Source organism: Poecilia formosa, unplaced genomic scaffold (genome assembly GCF_000485575.1).
Source record: "Poecilia formosa unplaced genomic scaffold, Poecilia_formosa-5.1.2 Scaffold153, whole genome shotgun sequence".
Classification (NCBI taxonomy): Eukaryota; Metazoa; Chordata; class Actinopteri; order Cyprinodontiformes; family Poeciliidae; genus Poecilia; species Poecilia formosa.
The window spans coordinates 932952-958257 of record NW_006800092.1 but is presented as its reverse complement, the minus strand read 5'-3'; the positions used below and the strand labels follow the sequence as shown (position 1 = coordinate 958257).

General features: G+C 37.9%; 2 protein-coding genes across 3 annotated transcripts in view; both read right to left on the bottom strand.

Annotated features, from left to right (window-relative positions):
- uacab (uveal autoantigen with coiled-coil domains and ankyrin repeats b) overlaps positions 1-13615 on the bottom strand; it is a 41403-nt gene extending 27788 nt beyond the window's left edge. For both annotated transcript variants that reach the window (XM_007563969.2, XM_007563970.2), the window contains exon 1: positions 13391-13615. In XM_007563969.2, coding sequence (XP_007564031.1) covers positions 13391-13438 — 48 coding nt within the window. In that variant the 5' untranslated portion in view covers positions 13439-13615. The remainder of the gene's footprint in view (positions 1-13390) is intronic.
- A 3318-nt stretch (positions 13616-16933) lies between these two features.
- Positions 16934-25010, bottom strand: LOC103146179 (mortality factor 4-like protein 1). The gene is made up of 12 exons (XM_007563968.2): positions 24821-25010; positions 24345-24391; positions 24155-24222; positions 23946-24032; positions 23223-23303; positions 22684-22709; positions 22194-22282; positions 21037-21138; positions 19580-19668; positions 18868-19040; positions 17963-18047; positions 16934-17456 (listed from the first exon to the last, which is right to left on the bottom strand). Exons 1-12 carry the CDS (start codon positions 24858-24860, stop codon positions 17372-17374), a joined length of 972 nt encoding a protein of 323 aa, XP_007564030.1. The 5' UTR covers positions 24861-25010; the 3' UTR covers positions 16934-17371.
- Between the last annotated feature and the right edge of the window lie 296 nt (positions 25011-25306).

Below are 25306 nucleotides of genomic sequence, written 5' to 3'. Positions count from 1 at the left end.
AGAAATTAAAAAGGCAAAATTTATGCTCTCGCAGATGCTGACACACAAAGTGTATATATACTTGTATAACTTTTCTCCATTCTTCACCAGATTTGTATCTTGAGACAATCAGACGATTCACTGACTTCATTTCAGTTTTATGCTTTGATATGAATGGCAAGACTTCATATAGACAGGTGTGTGCCTTTTCCAAATCTGCTCCAATCACCTGTCTTTGCCACATGTGGACTCCAATTAAGCTGTAGAAACATCTCAAGGATGAGCAATGAAAACAGGAGGTACCTCACCTAAACTTCAAACTTCACATAAATGTTTCACATTGTCATCATAGTACGAGTTTACCTAATATTTTAGGTCACACTTTCTTATAATTATCATTGAACAACAATGTTCCCCTCCAGAAGAAATAAATTTGCACCATAATGGGTTTTGGTTGGGTTGGCTGCTGATTTTATTGATTTTGTTCCAGCTGGGTTTGGTGATGTACAAAATAAATAATAATAATTAAAAAAAAAACAATGATGAAGCAGACAGAGCTGGAGGCAATAAAAACCAGACAAGAAAAAACTCCTGACACAAATGGGGGTGGGGGGAACCCTGTAGGAAATTAATAATATAACGACTACCTTAAAGATGTAAAATACAAAACACAATTTGAATTTCTATTTTTAGGAAGGATACGCAAGGCAAGAGGACAAGAAATATGGGCACATCTACCATTCATGTTTACACATGTGAAAGTGTTATTTGCTAAAATGAATATTCTGATAAATGAGGGCTGTTGTGAGCTCATCCCAAGAAAATGATGAGACTATGGAGGGGTGAAAGAGAAACAATATTTTGCCCGTGCTTGGTTACACAAGCAAATATTTGGGCATGCTGGTACTTGACACTTCTACAGCCAGCATTTATAAGTCATCAGATGCAGACGGACATAGAGGTATGTGACCGAGGGGGAGTGGGGGGGAGGGAGTAGGTCAAACTGGTACTGTTTTTATTGAGATTAGCTCAAAGGTGGTGTTGTTCTAATATTGGATATGTTTTCTCCTTCTCTGCCTTGGTAAACTACTTGTGCCAAGTATGTAGCACAAAATTCATAGACTAATATGGTCAGCTAAAAAAAAGAATAGATAAAAGCTTCTTGAGAGAAAACAACAATGACATTCTTTCTTTTAAAAAATAAAATCAAATGTTCAGGGTGAATATTCTTAGAAATCAGAGGTTTCTGAATATCCTGGAATTTATAAAGCAAGTCTGGACTTGCCTGTCAAATACTTGCTTTCTTTCTTGTGACCATTTTCCAATGAAAATCTCTTTCAAAATCTCAAAATGTCTTTAACAAAGATTAACTGCAACATTGTTTCTCTTCACCATATCTTGCCATCTACAAAACTTTCCTCTCATTTGATTTTTTTTTTCTATAACAAATATCAAAGAAAGTTGTCTAATTTTGAACAAAGTAGTGATATCTCACTTTTATGTTATTTAGTGAAGGTGTTTCAAAAAGGTGGCTTAGAAATATTTCTAAGCACTGGTTTGTTTATGGAGATGATGTGAACTTGAGTTATTTTGGCACGTGTCATTTTAATGGATTGAAAACACAGCGATGCAGCCAACACCCTAAAATGGCTCACTGAATTTTGAAACAGAACTGCCTTCACCCCAAGAGGCACAAACATGGTATAACATGTTGGACATGCAGAATAGTTACTTATCCACTTGAGGGTAGTTTGACCCTTTCCTGAGACTTACAAAGTCTGCGTTTTGCTATCAGAAACTTGGGAGATAAAATACTTTGCATTAACTCTATGCTCTAAAGGCACAGAGTAGGTCTGTTAGACATCAGGAAAACCTTTACACTACTGAACATATGACAATATTTATTACGATTTCTCCACAATTTCCTGATGCTTTTCTCTTTCTTCACAATGTCCACAATAATCTTTAGCACCTCTGCCACAACAAATATACTTCAAAGGCCAGCGATATTATTAGAATGTCAAATTTGCATGCATCAAACTTAAAATCTATGATCCAACCACATACCACATCTTCGCAGTCATTTTCAGCTGCAGGCAGCGGTATTGTGATAAATGCAATTTGATATATTGTGCAGAAAAACATTTAGAGGGAGCACTGAAGCAACAGAACCTGGAAGTCCAAATTGCAGCCTGGTTAAATTTTACATTGGTTTGCAGGGTCAAGTTTCTTTGTGTCTAGAACATAACTGCTGTAAAAACATTCATAGATTAATGTTTGATGGAGCTAATTCACTTCATTGTTATGGCAGCGGCTGCAATTTCCCCTCTTCGGCAGGCTCGTTGAGTCCTTTATGTGATTGAGGAAGTGCCCTTCAGCAGAATACTCTCCAAATCTGTTAATATTAAAATATTTCGACAGAGTTATGAGTCTGATTTATCTGTTGCATAGACTGTAACGGCTATGTAATAATCACAGTTTTACATTTTATTGTTTATTCCCACATTTTTTCCTCTTGATTTATGTTTGCTGCACTTTAACTTTTGCTATGTGGCATTTATTTTCAGCAAACAGGTATAATTCAGTATGAGCTACAACGCCATAAACAAATAGTTATTTCTGTAGCGCTGTTAAATTTTTGGTGAGGTAATTCTAAGGTTGTGCCTTCTAAACAGCATTCTGACAAGCATGCCAGGTTCAGTTTTGAATTTTTCTACATCATCTGGCTTCTACATGGGAAACAGAGGTGGCAAAACAAAATGATAACTTGCATGTAAAATGCAGCAAATACATCGGATTGTAAAATGCTGTTTCAGTTTGACTGTAGGCTACTGACAAAAAAACAAAAAAGCAACACCATCACTTGAACTAAACTTCTGGACAATTTAGTTTTGTTACTAGCATCACATTTTTTTTCATAGCTTAGAGACTCTTAAAGAATAATCTGGAGAGAGAAGAAAGCATGCAAACAGAGACAGAATGGTTTAAAGAGGCTTTATCTGAGCCAGTTTGTTCCACATCAGCAAAAATCTTTGTGCTCCTGTTGCTCAGCATGACTGGTTGTATGTGCAAGTTTGTGTGAGAGAGAGGAACAGCTGATGTCAGCCCAAGCCCACCCAAACTCAGTCAGTAAACTCAGTCCTCTATCCGACGTCCCCCTCCACCCCCAACACCGGTTATCTCTCTCTAAATGATACAACAAACACAGACGGGTCGTATCTCACACAGCCTGCCTCAGTTGATGATGCCGTAAAAATCAAATATGACAAACAACCGGAAACGCACGGAGTGACTTTATCACAACATGCACATTTGTGTTCTCCGGCGACTCTGACATGACTGAGCTCTGAGCTCTGAGCAGCCCAGGACAGGCACAGCACGGGAACACAGACGGGCAGCTCTGCTGAGATGACCTCATGGCAGCTCCCGTGGAGCCAGACCATAATCCTAAAAATCATACGTCCCTCGAATGCCACTTACTGTTCAGCCAAAACAACATTCAGCCGATTATATACTTGTACCGATCCTCGCTTACAGCTTGCTCCCTATTGTCCACATCCGTCCCGATGCGTTACTCAAAATAGAGCTGCCAGGAATTGTTAATGTAAGAATCAATGAGGTTGGCTGTAATAATTGGTCAACATAAATATTTTCAGTCTATAAAAACATTTCTAGGAATTAATTAATTTTAATTTTCTTAAACTCTCAGCGAAAGTACAAGTTATTTTTCTCAAAATTACTGTGTGCGCTGAGAAGCTCCTCTGCATGAGTTAGTTTGCTTTATCTGACCAATCGTATGGCGGGTTAGAAATGTTATTTGAAGTTTTTAGCGATTTAAATTATTTAAATTTCATGGTATGATAACACAGAATAAATATAATCGCTGTAAAAACAAACCCATTAAGCAAAAACGTACAACATTATCCAATTTGTTTTTAAAATAAACATGTTTATTGAATGCCCCCTGCTGAAATAATATTATGTTATAGACAAGTCTATGACTTTCTTTTGTTGTTACTGAGAACACAGAGTGCAGACAACCAGCCATAGTCAACACATTACAAATATTTTTTTTGGAAGAAAAACATTTAGGAAAAAAAAAAATCAATTAAATGCAGCTTCAGCCAAGTTAACAAAAACAAATAAATAAATATTCTGGAGCAGCTTAAACAAAAAAACAGAGAATTTTAGAGGAACACCAGAGAAAACATATTTGATTAATTTGGGAATAGAATTTAAGTAAAAGTGATTACTGTGCAGAATATTATCACTTCTTGATAATCTCCTCCTTATGGAATAACATTCAATGCTTATATTAGCATGCTAATCGGCTGGGTTCAGTTAGTCTGAACATTGCATAACAGACATGCCGCTTAAAACTTTTAGCATGACAAAATTATTTCAAATGTGTGAAATCTTTTAGTTTTAAACCTATAATTGCCAACAAACAAGAGTAGGATGGAACAGGGAAGGCGGGATTGAGTGGAGAGCAAACCCACACCAAACTCCACTCAGTCCCCAACTTTCCCTGGAATTTTCTTAAATTTTATATTGTAGGAGCAACATGACATGTACATGAAATTTTAATGGTTTAAAGCAATAGCTTCAAAACCATTATGCCCAAGTCTGCTATAAGGCATAATTTCTTCAAGTCAGGTAACAATAATTTAAAGATATGAACATTAATATGTTAATACTTAATATGTAGACTTTTTGCAACCAGCCAAATAAATTTTAGTTCATCCAATTTTGATCACATTTAGCTGCATTAAAATGTATCAACTTTAAACCGGACAAAGAATATTAAGTCATACAAAAGAAAAACATGCAACTTGCATGGAAAGAGGATGCAAGCAAATTATTTTGGTTTCTGTTTATGCCGAATAATCTGTGCTAGAAGAAGGCCCTGCACACAGATGAAGGATCAAGAAGTCTGATCACAGATTCACCAAGAATAACCACAAACATTGTAATTTTTAGAAACCTACTGAAGGTGGTGCTTGATATATTTGTCAGATTTTGCAAAAAAACAACAACAAAAAACAATGACCTTGCAGATGATGTGGTATGAACTCAGGAAGTTCACTAATTTTCCCCATGTGAGGATATGCACTAGAATTTCTTATGTGTTAAGGAATTGACCTTCGTGTTTACCCAGTAGGCTCAAGCATTAAGACTATTTTCTTTTTGAATAATCGACAAAAAACAAAAGGTAGGTTGAGAAATCAGTGAACCTGACAGTGAGGTGGGGGGGTTCTGTCGAAAGGCCTTCTTCTATACCTGGCTGTTTAGGGTTCATACCACAAACAAAAGAAACAGAGACGGTGCATTCTGTTCAAAGAGTTGGTGAACGATCTTTACTCTGTCATCTAGCAAGGCTAAACAATGCCATCATTTTTTTTTCTTTGTAACACCGGTGTTTTAGTTTGTCACCCTGAACAGACCTCTAATCAGAGAACAGATTAACATAAATAAGGAGTAAATCTGTATAATCCGAGCCCCAAAGAGTAGACATATGTTTAAAAAGTGGGAGGGCAAAAAAAAAAAAAAAAAAAAAAAAAAAAGAGGATTTCATCAAGTCTCACCCCTTCTGGCAAAGATTAAAGGCGACCAGTTGGGTGATGCAAAACTGCAGCCTTTAAATCTTTAAGGTTTAGCAGTTTGGGAGATCCCTTATAGGTTTAAGAGACTGCAACAAAAACAACACTTCACAGAAGTATGTAAAAACAAAAAATAAAAATAAAAAACTATATTACTATGATTCAGCACACTTTTCTTCTTTTACAATTGCAGCTTTGAAAATTAAGCAATTGTTTTAAAATGGTACTTCTCGCACAACAAAATTATCAGAAAGTACTGATAAACTAAAAAACAAGTCACAACATGAATATTTATTCACTTTTGCATGACAAGTCTTTTTGGACAGCCAGACAAAACAATCACATCCACTTATGAAATGATGTGCCATGTCCTTCGGAGTACTGCTTTTCTGCTCCAAAAGGCTTTCTAAAAAACTAAAGTCAACTCATGTACATTTCTGGGGTAAAATCTGCAGCAGCAGCAGCAGGAACCCATTACTGAAGTCTCCAAAGAGTAGCCGGTTCTAAAAGCCTCGACGTGCAACAAGAAGAAGGTGACAGAACAAAGTGGCACAAAAAGCCAAAAACGCAATGACAGAGTTATACGTTTGATGGATTTTTATGTCTTCTCAAATAACTAATGACACATCAGGTCAAAGAGCTAAAACACATTGCATGCCACTGTTAACCTTAGGAGGCATGGCTGTATTTGGACACCTTTAACGTACCGTATTTTCCGCACTATAAGGCGCACCTAAAAACCTTCAATTTCCTCAAAAGCAGACAGTGCGCCTTATCATCCGGTGCGCCTTATCATCCGGTGCGCCTTATATATGGACCAATATTGAGCCACAACAGGTCTAGCAACTACGGTAAGGTTGAAGGTACGCCTTATAGTGCGAAAAATACGGTACATAGCAAGTACATACATTTGTACTGATGCTAAAAAATAAAAGTTCTAAATACTTGTTGGATTGATTTGAAATCTGAACTTGTTTAAGGAAGATTAAGCAGAAACTTTAGGCTATGATTTGTGGCTATAGCACTAGCCAAAGTGCCAAAATAAACAATATCACTGATTAAGCAATTTGCCAAACGTAGATTGGAGTAGTTGTGATGGCTTTGAGTCAGTAAGAAATTGTAATAGTGCGAGTGAAATCTAGTTCACGTACCAAACTGCATTTCAAAATGCATCATTTGAGCATTTTTCAAACTGTAAATATCCACGAATGGCCCAAGTGAAGTAAAGTTGCAAGAGTTAATGTTTTCCTCTGAAGCAACAACCTTCTAACCCGGAGAAAAGAAATGGTTTTCTGATAAACTGCCAGCTGTGGTTCAAAATGAAATCAGTTCTCATTCAGCACAAACTCGTTACGCAAAACGTTTGGTGGCATCCGGAAAGAATGTTTTCTTCTCCAAACCCTGCCCTCCTTAAACAAAATGAAAACAGCTTTAAAGCTGGAGTTGGAGCCGCTTCAGCTATCACACAACATATCCAGCATGTCCTTTGTCCTAAACACTATGCTATCAACAATACAATCAGCCCAGCAACTTATTCTGCAAAACCGTGCTTCAGGGGGGCGAAGGACAGTCTTACATTTCACATCAATGAGGAAGAAGAGAGAAAGAAAATGCACAAAGAAAGAGCCAGGGGAACAGAAACATTTCAGAAATACAATCTCTCATGAACATTAACATAATGAGTGTGAATTTTGATTTTTAATAATGTGCAGAGTCACAGGGTGAGACTTTCAGATAACGGGTCGCAGAAAGATTTGGAATCCCTAAAAGGATTGCAATGACTGACTCCACTGCTAGTTAAATCGTAGGCAAGTTGCTTTATAAGTTGAAGAATAGGCCTGGCTGTGCTGGTAGAACAGCACATACTGGATTGATTGCTTAATCCTTGATTTACTTCCTTCATTACACTGCGTTGCTGCGTCTTTGCCTCAGGGAAGCTTCTCATTAGCTCAGCGTTCGAGCCATCTGAAGGCTGATGGGGGCTAAACAAAAACACCATTTGTGATGACCAGATTTTAAAGTAGCAATCCTTAAAAAAAAAAAAAAAAAAAAAAAAAGCCTTCCACAACTAGTCAGCTGTTTCACAATCTCTACATTTTTTCCATTATATTGTCCCTGAGCTATGGTAGATAAAAGTACTTTTTACGACTCTTACAAATTAAAGGTGCAGTGTAGAATAGCATGAACTGAATTTTAGGTTAATGCAATAACCTTTTGCACCTTTTTTTCATAAAATACTGTTATTTTGTGTCATTACCTCTACTTAGTGCCTGTGGTCTTTTAAATGTACATCTTTCTGAACAAGAATAGCATATCTTTCTGCAGCTCTCCTAAGTAGGCAGCTGGATTTGAACTATAAAGGTGAATCAGATGAGCACAGCAGAGTTTTTAGAGCAGAACTGAGCTTATCTAATTGTGATTTTACAGTTGCCCTTGTGACAAAAATACTCCCTGTACGTGCTGTACTCATCTGTACAAGTATGTGCATGTATGTTTCTGCTATGAAAGCATACAACCCAACTACATTCAGCTGCTTGATGTATTGTGTTTTAGCTCTCGACTCATATCTGCTTCATCTTCCCCTGCAGACAGTTCCGTCTCCATGGAGTTGGAATCAGCTGATTAGAGTGGCAGAATGAGAAACTGCACTGATGGTGAAATATAACACGAAAACATGTGGGTGCGTACAGCTGGGCGGTTTGCAACCCACTCCAAATATTATAGTGTTGGACATATACATGATGTGTTATACAGCTAAGGTCACTGGGAGACAGAGAGAGAACAATGTTAATATATACTTGATGCATTTACATCGACAAGAGATGTTGATAAAGCATCATGAATCACCATAGACCATATTCTTGGAAAACCTCAGTTCTACCAGACCTAACTAAAGTTAAACTGCCCAAAAATAAGCTCTAATCTAAAAATGTTAAAACATCAACAAACAGCTACATGTAGTAACACTTGTAAGAAAAAAAAAAACATGAGAATGACTGACATAAAAAAATGTAATCATCATCATCACCACCACCACACACTCAGACCAGTACAGAGCTGAAATATGTCTAAGATTATTAACCCGAATGTCAGCAAGTCACATGGGGTGTGGTTTTTGAACATTTCTTTTCAGCCCACTCTCTTTCTTTCTGTCTTTCTCTCTCTTATCTAAACACAATATTTCACAAGAACTGTAATTCTGCAACTTTCTATCCCCATCACATTATTTCAAGCATCACTGAGTCCAACACATTCCCAAAACATAGCGTAATGCAGCCTCCCGCAGGGTGATTGTGGAGTGTGGGGTGATGTTCTGGTCATCTATTCTGGCAGAAGTAACACACTTTGGTGTTAATACATGATTTTCTGCATGTACCACAATATGTACAATGTACAGGTTTCTGTTATTACATGGCTGTCAGGAGTAGCTAAGATCAACGAACATCACTAAAACTGTGCGAAGGATTTTGCTCACGGTTTTCCGTAGGTCTTGTAAAGCCATGTGTTGACATGATTAGAACCAAATCACAATCACAACCACTGGAAGTTGGAGTCTACAAGTCTAACTTTCAATGTTAAACTCCAACTGGAAAAATAAGGCAAAAGTCCTTGATCATGGTTAAAGTGCGAGAAGAAATCAAAACACCAGCAGCCACGCCTCACCCATTGACTGACATTCATCAAAGCTGAACAACCGATGACTGATGAGCATATTATTTCCGTCACAAAGAAATTGAACAAACCGGTTTGCACAACAGAGAGGTTTAGGTCTCTCTGGCTCGACTGCACGTATAAAACAGAGGATTTCCTGAAGCGACAATGCAGACGTTGACTGAAACAACAAGCAGCGTGCGAACCGGTGTAGACTTCTCTCGAAGCAAAACAGCTCATTTAATCTCAGAATTTTCCCTCCCGTGCATACGTCCACATGATCCGTCACAGTCTTCCCAGCCGTTTTCTGAAGAGAACTTAACAGAAATCACTCATCCCTTAAAGACTAGTTAACCTTAATTACACATTCCACATTATCTAGACTCATATTTACAGCAGAGAGCACTTGTCATCGTTATGTCAAATCACATTATTTTACAATATTCTCTTAATATTGTCCTGTTGATAATGAAGCTTTACGATACGATACGGCAGTGAGGGAAGCTGAAATCAGTGTAGGAAAAAAGAACCCTAGGTACATATTAAATCAACCATTTGTCATTTTGGACAGTTAAAAACAGTCTCATAAACTGAAATGATTGCTAAACACACCTGGGCTGGCTTTTGAACTACATTGCTCTATGTGTGGGAATTCTTACTGCTTTTCTGAAAGGATACGATTTTTGAGGAATGTCAGCTGCACCACTGACAGAAATTTGATTGGAATCTGCATACAAACATCCATGTCTTTGTATCTTCTCTGGATGCCTTTTAAATGTTGCTTTGATGCTGATAAGTCCTTTGAACATGTCAATTTTCATTTCGATTCCAATTGAACTGAGCCACATGTTAAATTGAAGAAAACTACAATCTAAGAGAAACAAGACACTTTTAGAAGGTATTGAACACATTTTTTATAATTACATTCAATGCTTATCTAAAAACATGAAAACAAACTCAAAATACGAAAACAGCATATGCAGTCATCTTCAACTTTTTCAAGCGAGAAATGCTTCCTTTACAAAAATAGAGCAGATCCAAATGACAATACACGAGAGGCTTTCTAGAATAAAAGGCCTCACACACAAAAGGAAAAACAGAAACCTGAGTGAACAGAAACCAACAAGCTCTCATTCTATCAAATCCGCAGCCGGTATTAGAAGAATACCTTGGTATTTTGTATTCAGACTGCTAGATATTCAGCTTTGTTTTGTAGCTCCCTTAAAAGGCGTATGAGGGCATAGTTGGCATTCCTTTGCTATAACAGGGTCTTACCAAAGCTTTACTTGCACACGGTGATTCAAAAACAATAAAGAACACAATAAAACCAAAGTTAAATGAAGGATAGAGATGTGACTTGAAAGTAGGGATAGGTACACAGGTAAATTAATCACCAAATACTTTAGGCTGCACTCAACACAAAGTAAAGTTGGTGAAGTTGAATGTTTTCACACAACACTTTGCAATTCCTCCAAGTTTCTTTTCCATTTGCTCATACCACTCCCAGTCCAAAAATGCTGATGTTTTCAAAACAATTTTCCCAGCAGGAATAGGTTATGTTCCTTTACAGTCACAATGGCCTAACTGTCATCCAACATATTTCCAATGAAACTTAATTTCTCCCAGCTTCAAGGTTGATTTATGACTGTGATGCACATGAATAGCCAAAGTTTTCTGATAGAAATGGATCAAAAGTGATTAGTCACAACGCAATGTATGACAACTATGCTCTTTACAGTTGGCAGCACATCAATTTTCAATAAGCTACAGCAGCACCTTTTTCTTTAAAAATGCCTTCAGTTCTGTCCGTGTGCTTGAGGGTTTTTTTTTTTTTGTGGCATCTCGCCTTCACGGGGGAATAAAACGGCTGTTATGAAATCTCCACACAGACCTAGCAAAATGTGAGCAAAATGTCACGACTGTTTCCTCAACACAGCTTACCGTGAACTTTTTTTTTCTGGAGGTCACTATAAAAGTACTGCTGGGAAATAAGTTGGTTTTCTTTTCTCGTCCTGATTTCTAAAATGGTGCCCTCTGCATTTGTCAGAGATAGCGAGACAGCCTTCATTACAGGTAAAAAAATAAAAATAAAAATTATATATATACATATATTTTGAATGGCTGCTTTTCCCTTTTAAACAGAATGAGGCCTGACAGTTTGCCAAACAAAGATCTTATGGGCTCCATGTCTTTTTCATGGTAATTGCTGGACAGAGGAAGCAGTGTGTAGTGCCAAAACACCCACTCCAAGCCGGACTGTGCAGAATTGTAATGAGTCTTTGTTAAGTAAAGTTTAGAGACCAAGCTAAATAATAAAGAATTAATTCAGTTTTTAAGGATAACAAGGAAACTATACATTTGGTAGCGCACCTACAGGTGTCAGCATTTTGTACATGGACATATTTTAGACAGGCAAGAAGAATAACATTCCTGGAAGGACTTGCATGTATCCTAGGTGCCGTGGAGCCCCAAGAGTCATTTACTAGAAATGCTGCAGAAATGTCTGGATTTTGTGGCACCCTTGACATTCACTGGTGCAGAAATGCAGTTTTAAAGTTCAGTGGAATTTGGAGTCCGTTCTGTTTTTTGGTTGTTGTTTTTTTTTTGGCATAGTGTTATTTCACCAACAGATGATATTTGCCAGTAAATACTTTTGAAATGCTGCTAAAAATTTGGCTTAATACTCCGTATTTGCTCTCTACTTGTAAATTATTTGCATTTATTGCAGATATTAATCTGTTTTTTCCTCCAATTCATAGTAAAATGCAAGTTTCTTCCTGGTAGAAGAGAGTTGTTCCTGCCTTGTATTTGTTCAGAATGAGGAAGACCATTTTTTTTGTTATCTTGTGTGGAGGTGTTGTTCCATACTATATGTTGGTGTTACTTGGTGGTGCGAGTACAGGGAAAAATATTTTCCCTACAGGGAAATAAAATCTGAAATCTAAAGATTTGATTAAATCCGCTGGTTTCCTCTGACAGACATTACAAAACAAAAAAACCCACCAGAATATTATTTTGCTGTTCATTAAATACATCCAAAGTATGAAACTAAGCTAGTATCGGTCTGTAAGTCCAAAAGTTACCTACTTTAAGCTTGATTATTGATTATATAGATAGATTATAGATGGGGACATACTTCTGTTGTCTTGCCAAATCTTGTATTTCCTTCATTTTCAGTTGGCTTGAAAACTACTAGTTCTTTCAGAGAAACTGGAGAAACTTTTTTCTATGTCATAGTCCTTTGAAAACATTAATCGAAATCAGGAAAACAGAGATAGAAGAAAAACGGAAATCAGTGTAGGCCAAAAAAAAAAAAAACTCAGATCTTCACACATTTAAACTGAAGATGTCCTTTGGACATGTTGTTGTATTGTTAGTGATTCAAATCTAAATTAAACTGAATATTCAGTTTAATTTAGATTTCTTCTTTCCACGTTTAGTTATCAGTATACCATCTCTAAATAATTTCAAAATGCAGCAGAGTATGATTAGGACAGTCTGTGTGAAATTAAAACTGAATTGGGTTTAAAGTGTTCGTGTTTTCTTCACAAATGTTATGTCTGAGATGATAGCACAAATGGATAGCAAGAAAAAAAACATAAATATAACATCAACAACTCAATAGTGTGTTATTTTGAGGTTCACACTAAACAGGGTCACTTCTTATAGCTGATGCTGAGTTAAATAAAGGACAAAATGCCAAAAGAACCAAGAGATTTGTCCGAAAAATTGAACCGTGTGAGTTCTGAAAGCTTCTACGATAACAACAGGCGCATTGATTTGACCTGTAATAAACCTCGACTTTGCTTTAAAACTGCACTTTGTGATTAACAACAGCATGATCCAGTGGTGAAGAAAGAGTCAACAGGTCAAAGATACACTGACCCAAATCCGTGCAGGGTATTTCAAAATGTACAGCTCCACATCCGCATCTCATGCGGAGCTGCAGGTGCTTAAAGTGTTTTCCCAAACAGACCACAACCACCGTGGGAACATGACCGCGGATAAAGTGGTCGCTAGGAAGGGGGAGGCCAGGGTTACAGATAATAACCCCTGGTGTAAGCACAACGCCTGACAAGAGTAGCGTTGTTCAGCTCAAAACTAGCCTGAGTTCAACGATAAAAACAGGGATATTAGCAAAACCAAAGTATCCAACTTACTGTGATGGTAACTTCGTGTTTTTTCCGTCGATTTATGAAGCTCTTCATCTTGTAATGTGCTTGTTTGTGATATTAAAAGTATTCTCCACCGCTAAAGTTCATAAATATACCGCAAACTGACTTAAAAGTTTCGAACCAGTAAAGTTTCTTTTTTCATTTGTTCCCTCGTCTTCACAACCCGAGTTTCACCTGACGCTTTTAACTGTAAACGCTGGTTGCATTTCGCTTGACAATCTGCTCATCCAATCAAAACGGGAATGAGCACGGTAGTTGGCAGTTAATCCAATGGGAGCTCTCAGGGGGCGGGACTTCCCTGTGTGGTGCAGTTGGGAAACGTAGAAGACGTCCTGGGACAGAACAAGGAAAAATGTAAGCAGGTTTACCTGAAACAGAGACACCCGGAGTACTGTCATCACCCGCACATAATAAAACTAAAAAAAACAACAACAACAAAAAAAACGTAAATGTTTTGTTTCACCACCTATACAAAATAACTTATTTGGGATTATATTAAACTAGGTGTCTGTTCTCAGGGCTTTTATCCAAATAAAGCATATAATCATGTTTTATGATCACTTAAGTAAGAATCTGTCAACAGTTTCCAATAAAAACAGAAATATAAATTTGATTGAATTTTAATACATCATTTGCTTATGAAATCTGACTTCTTAAGACTATGCAAATGAAATGTAACACATACATACAACTGTTTTTCAATTCATGGAAGGGAAGATAGATGTATAAGTATGATTTTTACTAATGTTTTTACAGACCACGCATAATATAAGTTTTATAAAGTAAAATAGTCCAAACGTCTGATTTGTCAACTAAGCCATATAATTTTGCTGCTTTTTAGACAATGGCATACGTTTACTAGTTTTTGATAACTTTGATTGTGTTAATGCAAATGGCATAAAGTTTGACCAGATTATTCTTTTTTCTTTCTTTCTTTTTTCAAGATTTTTTCTTCTGCATCAATGTAACATTTTTATTTGAACCACTGACAGATTTTTTTGTAATGCTTTGTAAGTTGTTTTATTTCTTCTTTTTGCCCTAACCCTAAACCCTTCAAAATGTCATGTTTTACTGTTTTTTAACAGATGAAGAAGAAATGAAGGCTATGTTTAAAAAAAAAAAAACAATAAATCATTCTGCATAATTTCAAAGGTGGGCATTTGTATTTTATGCAGGATTCTTTCCAAACATTTTCATAGCAGTGTACAATTTTGACTAAGGGTATAATGTAATTTTAAGATATGATCAATATGTGTTTACATTTTATTAGTCTGTTATTAGCAGGGATTCCATTACTAAACATAAAAAACGTTTATAAATGTTATTACAGATCATCATTTACACCTTTAGATTTATCTTATTTTAACTTGAAAGCGTGATTAGTCACCTTCACTATGAGGTACAACTTATAAAGCTCTCGTACTCTTGGAATAAACAACACAGTAAATGTGTAGATGAAATTGTGCTAAAATATCCTTCAACGTAATACAATGCCCTTTCCATGCACAAGGGATTAAAACTTTCTCCAGATTATCATTCCGATTATCATTCTGACATATCAGTGTTGAGATTGTTGTCAATGCATCAAATTCTGTTTTGTCTTTCTCACTGCCTCCATTGAAAGTCGTGACAGAATCTGTGCAGCAAAGGACATGCAGCGTTCTCTTCTCTGTGTTCTGCCATCCAGCTTCTGCAGGCAGAACGTCTATTTGTCTCTTAAGTTCCACTGTTGGTGCTGTACAAACCTGCATAAGCAAGTCAGACACTAAAGGACACTCGTGCAGGCTTCCTAACGGCCTTGTGCAGCGTGATAAGAGATTTGTCTGTGGTAGGGTTTTGCAGATCTCAAAGTGACCTCAGGCTTTCCTGAAAAACAACTCCAAAAAGATGGACCGTCTTGTGGTCTGTCGTTATCTTCACCATTCTTGCAGCACGAAACTTGGTCATAAGACTAGAAATGGAACAAGGGCTGTCACAAAATAGTACGGCCATTCTGCAGGAGAACACCAGCTTCTAGTCTTCCTGTTGCAAAGGCCTCGCCTTGAAGGGACAACGTTCTGGCATGCTGATGCTTGAAGCACACACAAACTCATCAAAGTTGCGAGATCCATGGAGACAACTGCTGTCAATCAGATCTAAATCAGGCACCTATTATACCTGTGACTGGCACAAACCTGACAGCCCTTGAAGCTCTAAATGAGAATAGCAGCAGGTGAATTTCAATAAGGGATTGTAGCACTTTGTGTAAGTTGGGTGGTGAGAGGAGGTGGCGCACCAGCAAACCTTTTGCTGTGTCGCTCATTTCACAGATGCATCATGTTTACAAGTTATGCCTTGTAGTAAAGGTGTCTGATCAGGCTTTCCAGTAATAAAAAATGCACCACTAATTAATATAAGATGAGGGAAATGACTGATTTAATGTTTCCAAACCTTTTGTGTGTGTGTGTGTGTGTGTGTGTGCGTTTCTTTTTGTGTGTATTCATTGAGTTACAAAGCAACAATAAAAAAGCTAATATTTAGAGTGAAAAACAATTTTCTAACAATTTTAGTGTTTTGCAGCTCTGAAAATGTATGGTAAGTTGCTGCTATTTGCTTTTAAAACACATTCCTCCAGTTTTCCTTCTTTTCAGCAACAACTACGCACATCCTTTCATGCATTGTTTGCTTTGCTTAAACTCTGGGAACATTTAATTACTTTATCAATTATATGCAAACAGAAGTCTCCAAAGTATTGGCTTAAAACCAAAAACGATTTTTGAGGGAATCAGACAAAACTAGAGAGAAATGCTGCCCCCTTGTGTTGTGTTACATATCGCGCTATAAGGGATTTCTTTTTTTTTTTTTTAACCCAAATGGATCAACCTTTAACTCTTTCAAGACAAAATCCACTCCATCTATCCAATTTAAAATCAACATCATACGTTTAATTTTATTTTTTAATATCCTGGACATTTTTTTTAACTGGTAAATCATTGTGCTTTCATGAAATCAAATGAATCCGGGGTTCAGCTGGTTGCTTATTGTAAGTCTTCTGACTCCAGCTGTGCTGGGTTGTAACAAGAACCAGACTGCTGTTGAATACTGTAATTATTATTTAATAATTCATACATCATTACTTATTTAGATTTATCACAGGGGATTTAGAGAATAAGCATGAGTAAATTAAACAGGTTTAATGATTGTAACATAAATAAAAAGGCATGAAAAGACAACATTTACACTGAGAATTTAATTAGCTTTTTTAAATAAACTCACATTTGCATCAGAAACCCCTCCACCCCCCAAAAAAACAACAAAACTTTTCAACATATTGTTGATTCAGTTGAATATAAAATAAAATTTTTACAAAACAAATCTTGGAGGTTTGACATATACCAAAGCAGAGAGGAGGTTCTGTTGTTCTCAGAAGGTGACTTTAACTTATTGCATCTTTAAAGAACAATGACAACATCAAATCGTTTAAAGACGTAACCTTTGCAGACACAGTAAACAATTTGGACGTTTTTAAACAACTTTTTCTTTTTTTTCCTTTTCCATTTTTACAAATTGATATAAATGCACAACATACAAACATTTTTATTGTTTGGCTGCTAACCTTGTAGTTCAGCATCGATCCACAGCTCACGTGGCCAAAAGAAGCATAAATAATGATAAGCATGCAATAGTAACAGGCACCTCCGCTGGAAAAATAAACAAAACACAAAAATAGGATAAAGTTGGCTGCTGAAATGACTGTGAAACTGTTTATTTTGTCTCTTTTTAAACAAAGTGATATCAAAAGTAGGTTATGTTTTCTTCCCCTGCAAACTGTCACGAGCGCCTAAGATCTTTTCAGATGAAACAAGTCAGCCAAAGTGAAAAAGTTCATCCGACTCTTCAATCCACACTGAGCTAATGGTTATTTTTATGTGTGGCCTGACAGGGCGGTGATGTGTCTCGCTCAGTGCGCTGCGCTGCTGAGAGCTCTCACACAGCTTTGCGGTGGTACTCAGGGGGGGCGACCTCGTAGTCGCCGACGCTGAAGAGGCTGGCCGAGTTCTTCACCAGGTACCTGGAGAAACAGTGAGACTATTTATCACCAAGTGGAGCAGCGTGGAATCTGCTGCGGCAGAAAAGCTTGTAGAAAGGCACAGGCTCACGAACATCAACGGAATCCACACGAAGCAAAACGTCGTTTTTTTAAACTGTGTTTGCGTTTTTTTTTGTTTTTTTTGTGTGTTGGACATATTGATGTTTTTATTCAGAACTCATGCAATTTACTGAATTAAACAAAAGCAAATAATCTGCAATGAATAATCTACATATTCTGTCTTAAATCTCCATGCAGCAGCTCAATGTGCAGTAAGTTCCATTCTGATTATTAAAAAAAAAAACGCAAAATAAAAAATAAAAAAAAAGAGCTGCTTCCTGAGCAGAAAAATCGATTTCATAGCCTTCGTTTCAAAGCATTTCCGCCAAGCGTGGCTGCACTAATATGAAAGTGGAAGGAAGAAACTAGTCATCTGAGAATCAGACAAACATGACATGGAGTCTCTCGTGCAGGGAGGCAGAGCTTACTTGAGGAAATCTTGGAGGTAACTGAGCAGCAGGGCCAGACTCTTCTCGTCCAGTAAAGTGTACGCCAACATGGCTCCGATACGAACTGTTGATGAATAAGAGGAGGAGCAGAAAATTTGTTCTTAATTTATGCTTTTTATTCTTGCTATAAAAAAATATTAAGAACTAAAGCTGGTTAAAGCTACCACGTTACATATGTAAAATCAGGAATAGGAGGAGATAAACTGAAAAAAAATAAAGCCAAATAATTCATTCCTAAGGTTTGATGTAGGCTAATTTATTTGCTTGTCCATTTATAAAATCAAAATTACTGTCATGATTATTATATTGGTTTAAAAGTGGAACGTAAGCATGAAATATTTGGAAAACAAGTGCATATAAATAATTTCATACACGTAATTGGACAAACGATCTGTCAATATTTCTGCCTAGTGAACAAAAGTAAATTGCTTCAGCAAATTATAATTAATTTTTAAAATCAGAAAGCATTTCCCATCAGAGTCAAGTGAACATAATCAACTGATCAAATAAAGCTTATTGGTCTAAAATAACCTGACTGTAAAAGCAGACCAATCAGATGTTTCAGATTTTACATGTGGGTTCAAGTGTCCAAAAAAAGTTAAATAGCATTTACACGACGTGGCTGTTTTGTTACGCAACTCTGCAGGGCTGCAAGATGACTCTAGGAGTTTTGATTTATAGTGATGATTTTGGTTTATCTAGGATTAAGTTTATGCAAAGACAAACAGGCTGCTACTAGAAAGGCCAGTTCAGCTTCTAACAAAGAAAATAAACTTGTCAGGTGATCTAAAATCAAACATCAGCGTGCGCGTCTCTCAGTGAAATGTTCGCCCCGTGATAATATTAACCGTGTTTCACTTGTGGTGCTTTCCGTTCAGACGCACCAAACAGACGCAGCAGGTGTGGAGCTCCGTACACCTGAGACATCGGCACATCCGGGCGCTCAGACAGGATGTCGGCGTACTGCGGCCTCTCGAACTTGTAAAGCAGCTGAGTGCCCAGCATGACGTTGAAGTACTCCCGGATCCCGGCAACCACCTCGTTCACGGCGTACTCCCTGCAGGAAAAGAAGAGGGAATCCGTTGCACCAAACAGCACCTCAAAAGCGTCCAGTCAAAGTCCTGGGGTGAAATGCAGCCTTCAAGAGAGTAACTCATCGCTTCTGAGCTCAAACCTCCTCCACATGTTTAGCATTGTGTCATTTTAATGCGCTTATAGAACCCAGTAAAAAGACGAGAAGACGTGGGGGAAAAAATACACCAATGCCTGTAAACAAGCTAAAGAGAAGAAAATATTTTTCTTATGGCATTTTAAATTCAATCCACGTGAAGTGCAATTACAGTTGAGGCAACTGAACACGGTGAGCAGCACAAGCAAACCTCCTCCAGGCGTAAAGCGCAACAAAGAGCAATAAAACTGCTCGTAAAGTGGATTCGGAGGAGGAAAGTAAGGACGCTAATGTGGAAAACACATTATGTGACAGGCGGTGTAATGAGGTGGACACAAGAAGCAAGGCTGACAGGATGTTGATGTCTCTTGTCTTTTGACATTCAGAAAACATCAGGTGGGCGAGGGAGGAGAAGGGGAGCGTCTTACTTGTTGTCGGAGTTTCCTTTTGATTTCTTGTAGTTTGCATAGTCCTCCAAGATCACCTCCACGCTCTTCTTAGCAGGCAAGTGAAATAACTGGAAGCAAGAAAACAATAAATGCTTTCTATTCAACACTGAAGGTTGTGATGCATGGCTGTGTTCACGGTTCATTTTGGTGCGTAATTATAACATTTCCTGAGAGCCTCAGTCGCTCAGGTTGGACCTTGATTGCTTTAATTTTCCATTTTCTTTATAACTTAGGACACAAAATCTCCTTGTTGTTCTGGGGCCTGAAACAGGTAATGAAGAATGAGGAAAAAAGAAGAAAAGGACGGGATGGATACAAAGAGAGCGGCAGCCGACTACCGACTTAACAAGTCGGACAGATGAATTAGCATATCTCCTTTGCTGTTTTTTTTTCTCTCAAAACACTGATTTATGTCAAAAAATTCTTCCAAGTTTTTAGATGATTCAACCTTGCAAACCTGCTGTATTGTATTCAGTGTGACAAGCCCTTCTCCTTCCAGACACTTTTTTTTTCTTTCTCCACCGCATGGTCACGAACCTTAACATTTAAAAGCCAATCGAATCCGGGACGGAGCTCTTAGGGTGGTTAGGAAGCTTCCTGAAAACTGCACAGTCTGACCTCCAGCTGAACCCGGTGGAACATGAACTCCTGGAGAGACTGGAAACTGTTTCTAATGATCTCCGCTTGAATGAACTCTCAGAGCAGAACGACGGAGTCCAAACGGGTTGGGACGTAACCCTTCCTGGCCTGACGAGCAGCATTCTCCAAGACAATCCGAGTTTTCGCTCTTGACTTAAGCAAACCAACATACAGACAAGAGATGTTTACACTTGGGTGCAATTTACGCTCTCAATTTTTTGTTAAATCATGGAAGTAGGGTTTTGTTTTTCATGCTTTCAGCTGGTTTGGCTTGGTCAAGAAGTAAAAAGAGAGATCGTTTGGTAACGTGTTGTTTATTATTAGGTCGAGAAAAGCAACTTTTTTCAGGCCTGATGATGAGAGCTAGTGAGATATGTTTTGACATCCAACACCATCTGTCATTAAGAAAGCATACTTCAAGTACTTTTCACATTAAAGCCAGATTGTTGTTTTGTATCGTCATGACATCATTTGTGAGTCGACTGGTGGGATGAGCTCAGAGCCCTGTGGTCTCTCTGCAATCAAATGCAGCATTAGAAACGGCAGAGTTGTGCAGGTCTCAGCTATAATCCACCGTCTGCTTCATTTGATAAAGGTTGGTAAATATGTCGTTTAATTTCTCTCAGGAAGATTATAGCAGCAAGACAGCACACCTGTCTTATTTTTTTGTGCAGCTCTGATATTTTTCTTGTTGTGTAGCCGGGTAATTCCTGAGCTGAAGTGTAAGACAGGAAGCTTGTTACAGGGTGTTTTGCGGGTGTGTGTGTGTGTGTGTGTGTGTTTTTTTTTCTTCACACCTGTTTCTGTCGTGTGATGAGGTCCCAGTCGTCCACCAGCCAAGGTTTCAGCTCCTCGGGAATCTTCACCTTCACCTCCACACGGTTCGCAAACATTTCCTCCTGGGTAAACACACACCTCGTCTAATTTAATACGGATGCAATACATCTAAAGATTTAAAATAAAAAACAGCAAGAGATGGAGCAGATTCCTCCTTTTCACCAACTTTTCATCCATGAAGGATCACATCATTTCTTATGAGCAAAAAAACAAAACGAAACAAAAAAAAAATACCCAGAACAAAACATATTCCACCTGATCTGAGCCAAGTAATGGCAACAAAAGGCCACACAATTCAACCCACTGATCCCCGTAATTAGCATCAGTTACAAAAAAGGACAAATTCCCAAACAGTTTAGTGTGTTCCGTTTGCATAGAGTAAGAAATGGCAATGAATGACATTAAGTCATACCAACTGTAAAGCATGGTGTTGGAAGGGTAATGCTTTGGGTTTCATTTTGATCCACAGAACTGGGGATGCACCGACGATATGATCTTGTGGGTCAATATGGATATCTGGTATTAATATTGCTATTACGGCCACTAATACTTTATTTTAGTAATATTTTTTACTAGTACTATATATATATATCTCCCTACTCTATCAACATCACTGCTGACATTGTTTCTCTGCTTCAATTTAAAATCCCACAATAACCCAGCTGCGTGAGGTCATCGCTTCAACTAGTGAAGCTCATCTAAAAACAAATGGCGCCATAAAACATCAACCTCAAACATTGCTGAAAAGCTACAATAGAAGTTTTGCAAAAAAAATACTAAAGATGCTAAAATGGCTCCAACAAAAACCCAGGCATATGCTGGGTGAAATGCTTTGACGGTACATCGTCAGAGCTAAATAAAAGTCTATAGAAGCACACAGAGATAAAAACAATAGTAGATTCTGCTAAATTATTACTGCAAATATGTGAGTCAATAGATGGTTATTACTGTGGTTTAGAAAAAAAAAAAAAGAGGTGTTTGCTTTTCGCCATTGATTACAAAGAGCCAAAAGAAAATGCTGAAGAAAAAAGTGTTGACTGACAAAATGATGCTGCAGTGTTATTACAGTACAAAGACGTAAACCCGAGAATATTCCTCAGTAGGTGAGGATACGTACACACTCGACTGTTGGGTCGACCCGCGCTCGTTTCTTCCGTGGTGCCTGGGGTGTTTCGCCACTGCTGGTGCCTTCGCCCGACCCGGGGACTGAGCAACACATGAAGTGTGTTTAAACGTGGGTGCAATCGCTATTAAATCACTTTTGATAGTAAAACACAGCTTCTCGAGTTTACAGCATCTCATTTAGCTATTTACTATACTAATTTTCTGTTGCTTACACACATTCACTGTCTTTTTCACGCATTTACAGTGTCTTCAGAAACACAGACTTCCAAAGGAATAAACCATGACATTGTTTCCTTTTGCTTAAATTAAAAATGTAAAAAAAAAAAAAAAAAGCTTTGGGAAGTTTGACCTAAAAACCATCTTGATGCCATGTGTTTAAACGATGTAAAACGTTTATGCATCTCGATCACGTTATATTTACATTCTTGGCAAAAATATCCATGTATTACAATAGACTATCAAACTCAAAATATTTTACTTACTTTTCTGTTTTGCCTTTTTAATTTTCCTAAAATGGATGACACATAAGTATGAAAGACAGTCAGCATGACAAACAGACGTATCTTTTAGGATTCGACAAATGCTACGTTACATAAACGTCAAAACTTCAAAATGGCCATTTTTGAACATTTTAGTTTTTGATGGGACAAATCATAGGAGAAAAAGCTGGTTTCCTCTGCAAGTTTAAGCCCTTTCTATATATTTTTAATAGTTTCCTCTTCTTTCAAGTGACTGTTGAGTTTTCTGTAAAAACCACTAACTAATCAGAGTTTTACCTTTCAATAAAAGTCCAATTTAAATTATGCAATGCACAAGATTGTATAGAACATGCAGTACATTGATGATATTACTCTGACAGCAGAAAGAGGGTCGGCATGTATATGCATGAACAGTAAAATAGTACTTTTGTAGTACATATACTTATGATTTCCACGTCTAGGATGACAGCAACTGTCCTCAAACATACATACAGGAAAACATGAAACAAAAAACAAAGCAAACTTAAAGTAAGTAAACTTACAGATCGACATTTTTTTGCTGCACAGCAGCAATCTTCTTGCTTGGTGCTAAACCCCTCATCTTTCCCTCAACATAATGATCCCTGAAAAAGAAGGAAGACAGAAGTAGTATCAGGAATGTGTCGCACTGCAGACATGTATAAATATATGTAGCATCATGGTCATTATGGGTTTCCCAGCAGGATAATATTCCATGACATACAGTACAGTACAGTACAGTCCAATAAACAGGAAAACTGTTCACAGAGTTCAAACTAAACTTTCCAGTACAGTACAGTACAGTCCAATAAACAGGAAAACTGTTCACAGAGTTCAAACTAAACTTTCCTAAGTTGCTATTTCAGCTCCTAAACATTAATCCAATAGAAAACTTGTGGGAGTGAGTTGAAGAGAACAGAGCATAAACAAGGACTCTGGATTTTGAGAGACTGTGCAAAATGGAAAGGTCACACCTCCCCCCCCCCCTCTCTCTCTCTATTTGCTGCAACCTTGTGAAATGTTCCAGGGGAAGACTAATGGCTGCCGTAGAGGTAAAAGGCACTCGTACAAAATCAGCAGTGCACAAATAGTTGTGTAACACTGTTGAAAACAGCTGAAGTAATCAAATCAAGAAATTACGTTCATAAAAAAAACAGAGAGAGAGAGAGAGAGAGAGAGAGAGAAAGAGAGAGAGAGAGAGACGTCTGCTAAAACCCACAGTTCTGTGTACAAAAGCATCAACTCACTGATTGGCCTTTTGAAGCTCTCTTTGTTTTGCAAGGTTGCTGTCCACATATTTGAGAACTCTGCTTTCAGGAACCCATTCATCCCAGCTGCAAAAAAAAAAAAAATGTATAAAAAATATGAGATATGAAACACAACCGCTCTCTGACAGACAAAATAACTCCATCAGCAGCATTTGTTAGAAGAAAAAAAAAACCACCAGGCTGCTCACTTTTTGTTCCAGCCGCTGTAGTGAATGAAGTATTTTATCTGCTTGTCCTTTATGTTGATTTTGACACACTGGAAAGCAAGAAATACAAACACATTTCCGTTAAATTGGTGCCAGATATTTTCTTTCTTTTTTCTTTTTTTACATGAAAGAAACAGATAATAACATCCAAAACCCCTTCAGGGAGACAAACCTTTGCCTCATAGAGCAGTGGCCCATGAAAGCACAGGACTCTTTCACCTGGAAAGGAGAGAAAATCATCACACACACATACACACACAAATAAACGAACATGTATGCTTAAAAACCGCATTTTCTATTTAGCGTATAATGCTATGCAGCGGGTGTGTGCCAGCTGATTGATGCATCCACTGTGTGACAATATATAGATACAACCCCCCCCTCCCCGCCCCCTCTTCCTCGGGGAATTTATGTTTAAACGCCTCCATTTTTAAACGATTCACAACAACAAAAATTCATCCTCAGGAAGATTTTAATCGGATTATTTCGACTAAAAGCTGTAACGAAGCCTTTCTGTCCCTTCCTGGGGAGATGCTCCAGCAGAATAAAAACAACAATAACAAACCCGCCCCCTTCCTCATCCAGACATTCACAGCCACCATCCGTATCATTCCCCCACTCCACACACACACACACACACACACCAACCTTCTTGAAATTTCGGCTTAGGGTCCTGTTTTGGCGCCATTCACAGACTCAGCTGGTCGGATCTCTGAGTGATCAAACTCGAGCATTGCCAGAGTCCATTTCCTCCAGACGCACTCCCCTCCGACATCGAGGAAGAATCCAGAGATCAGCTTTACTGCTGCGGGTCACCTGACCACGGTGGAGCCGTCGAAGCCGTGGTGCGTTCAGGTGCTGCGCCTAAAACTCCGACAAAAAAATAATATAAAAAATACTGTCATGCGATTTGTTTCAAGGACGAACGCGTGAGATGCTATATCGCTGATGGAGCGGATTCAGTTCTACACAACCTGGCATTTTTATCCATTACTTGAAAAGTCAATAACGACAGCGTCTGAACACCGGCGGAAGTCAAGTATGGAGCTAAATTGGGGCCATAAAGCTCGTTAAAAAATTTGAATAAAATTGACAGGTAATTCAGACTGGAATCACTAGGTTAAGTGTAACTTC

Coding starts and splice junctions, on each gene's coding strand:
- LOC103146179 (XM_007563968.2), bottom strand. CDS start 24,860: ATGGCGCCAAAACAGGACCCTAAGCCGAAATTTCAAGAAG. Junction 23,304..23,945: donor GAGCTTCAAAAGGCCAATCA/GTGAGTTGATGC, acceptor CTTCTTTTTCAG/GGATCATTATGTTGAGGGAA. Junction 22,283..22,683: donor TAAAAAGGCAAAACAGAAAA/GTAAGTAAAATA, acceptor TGTGTTGCTCAG/TCCCCGGGTCGGGCGAAGGC.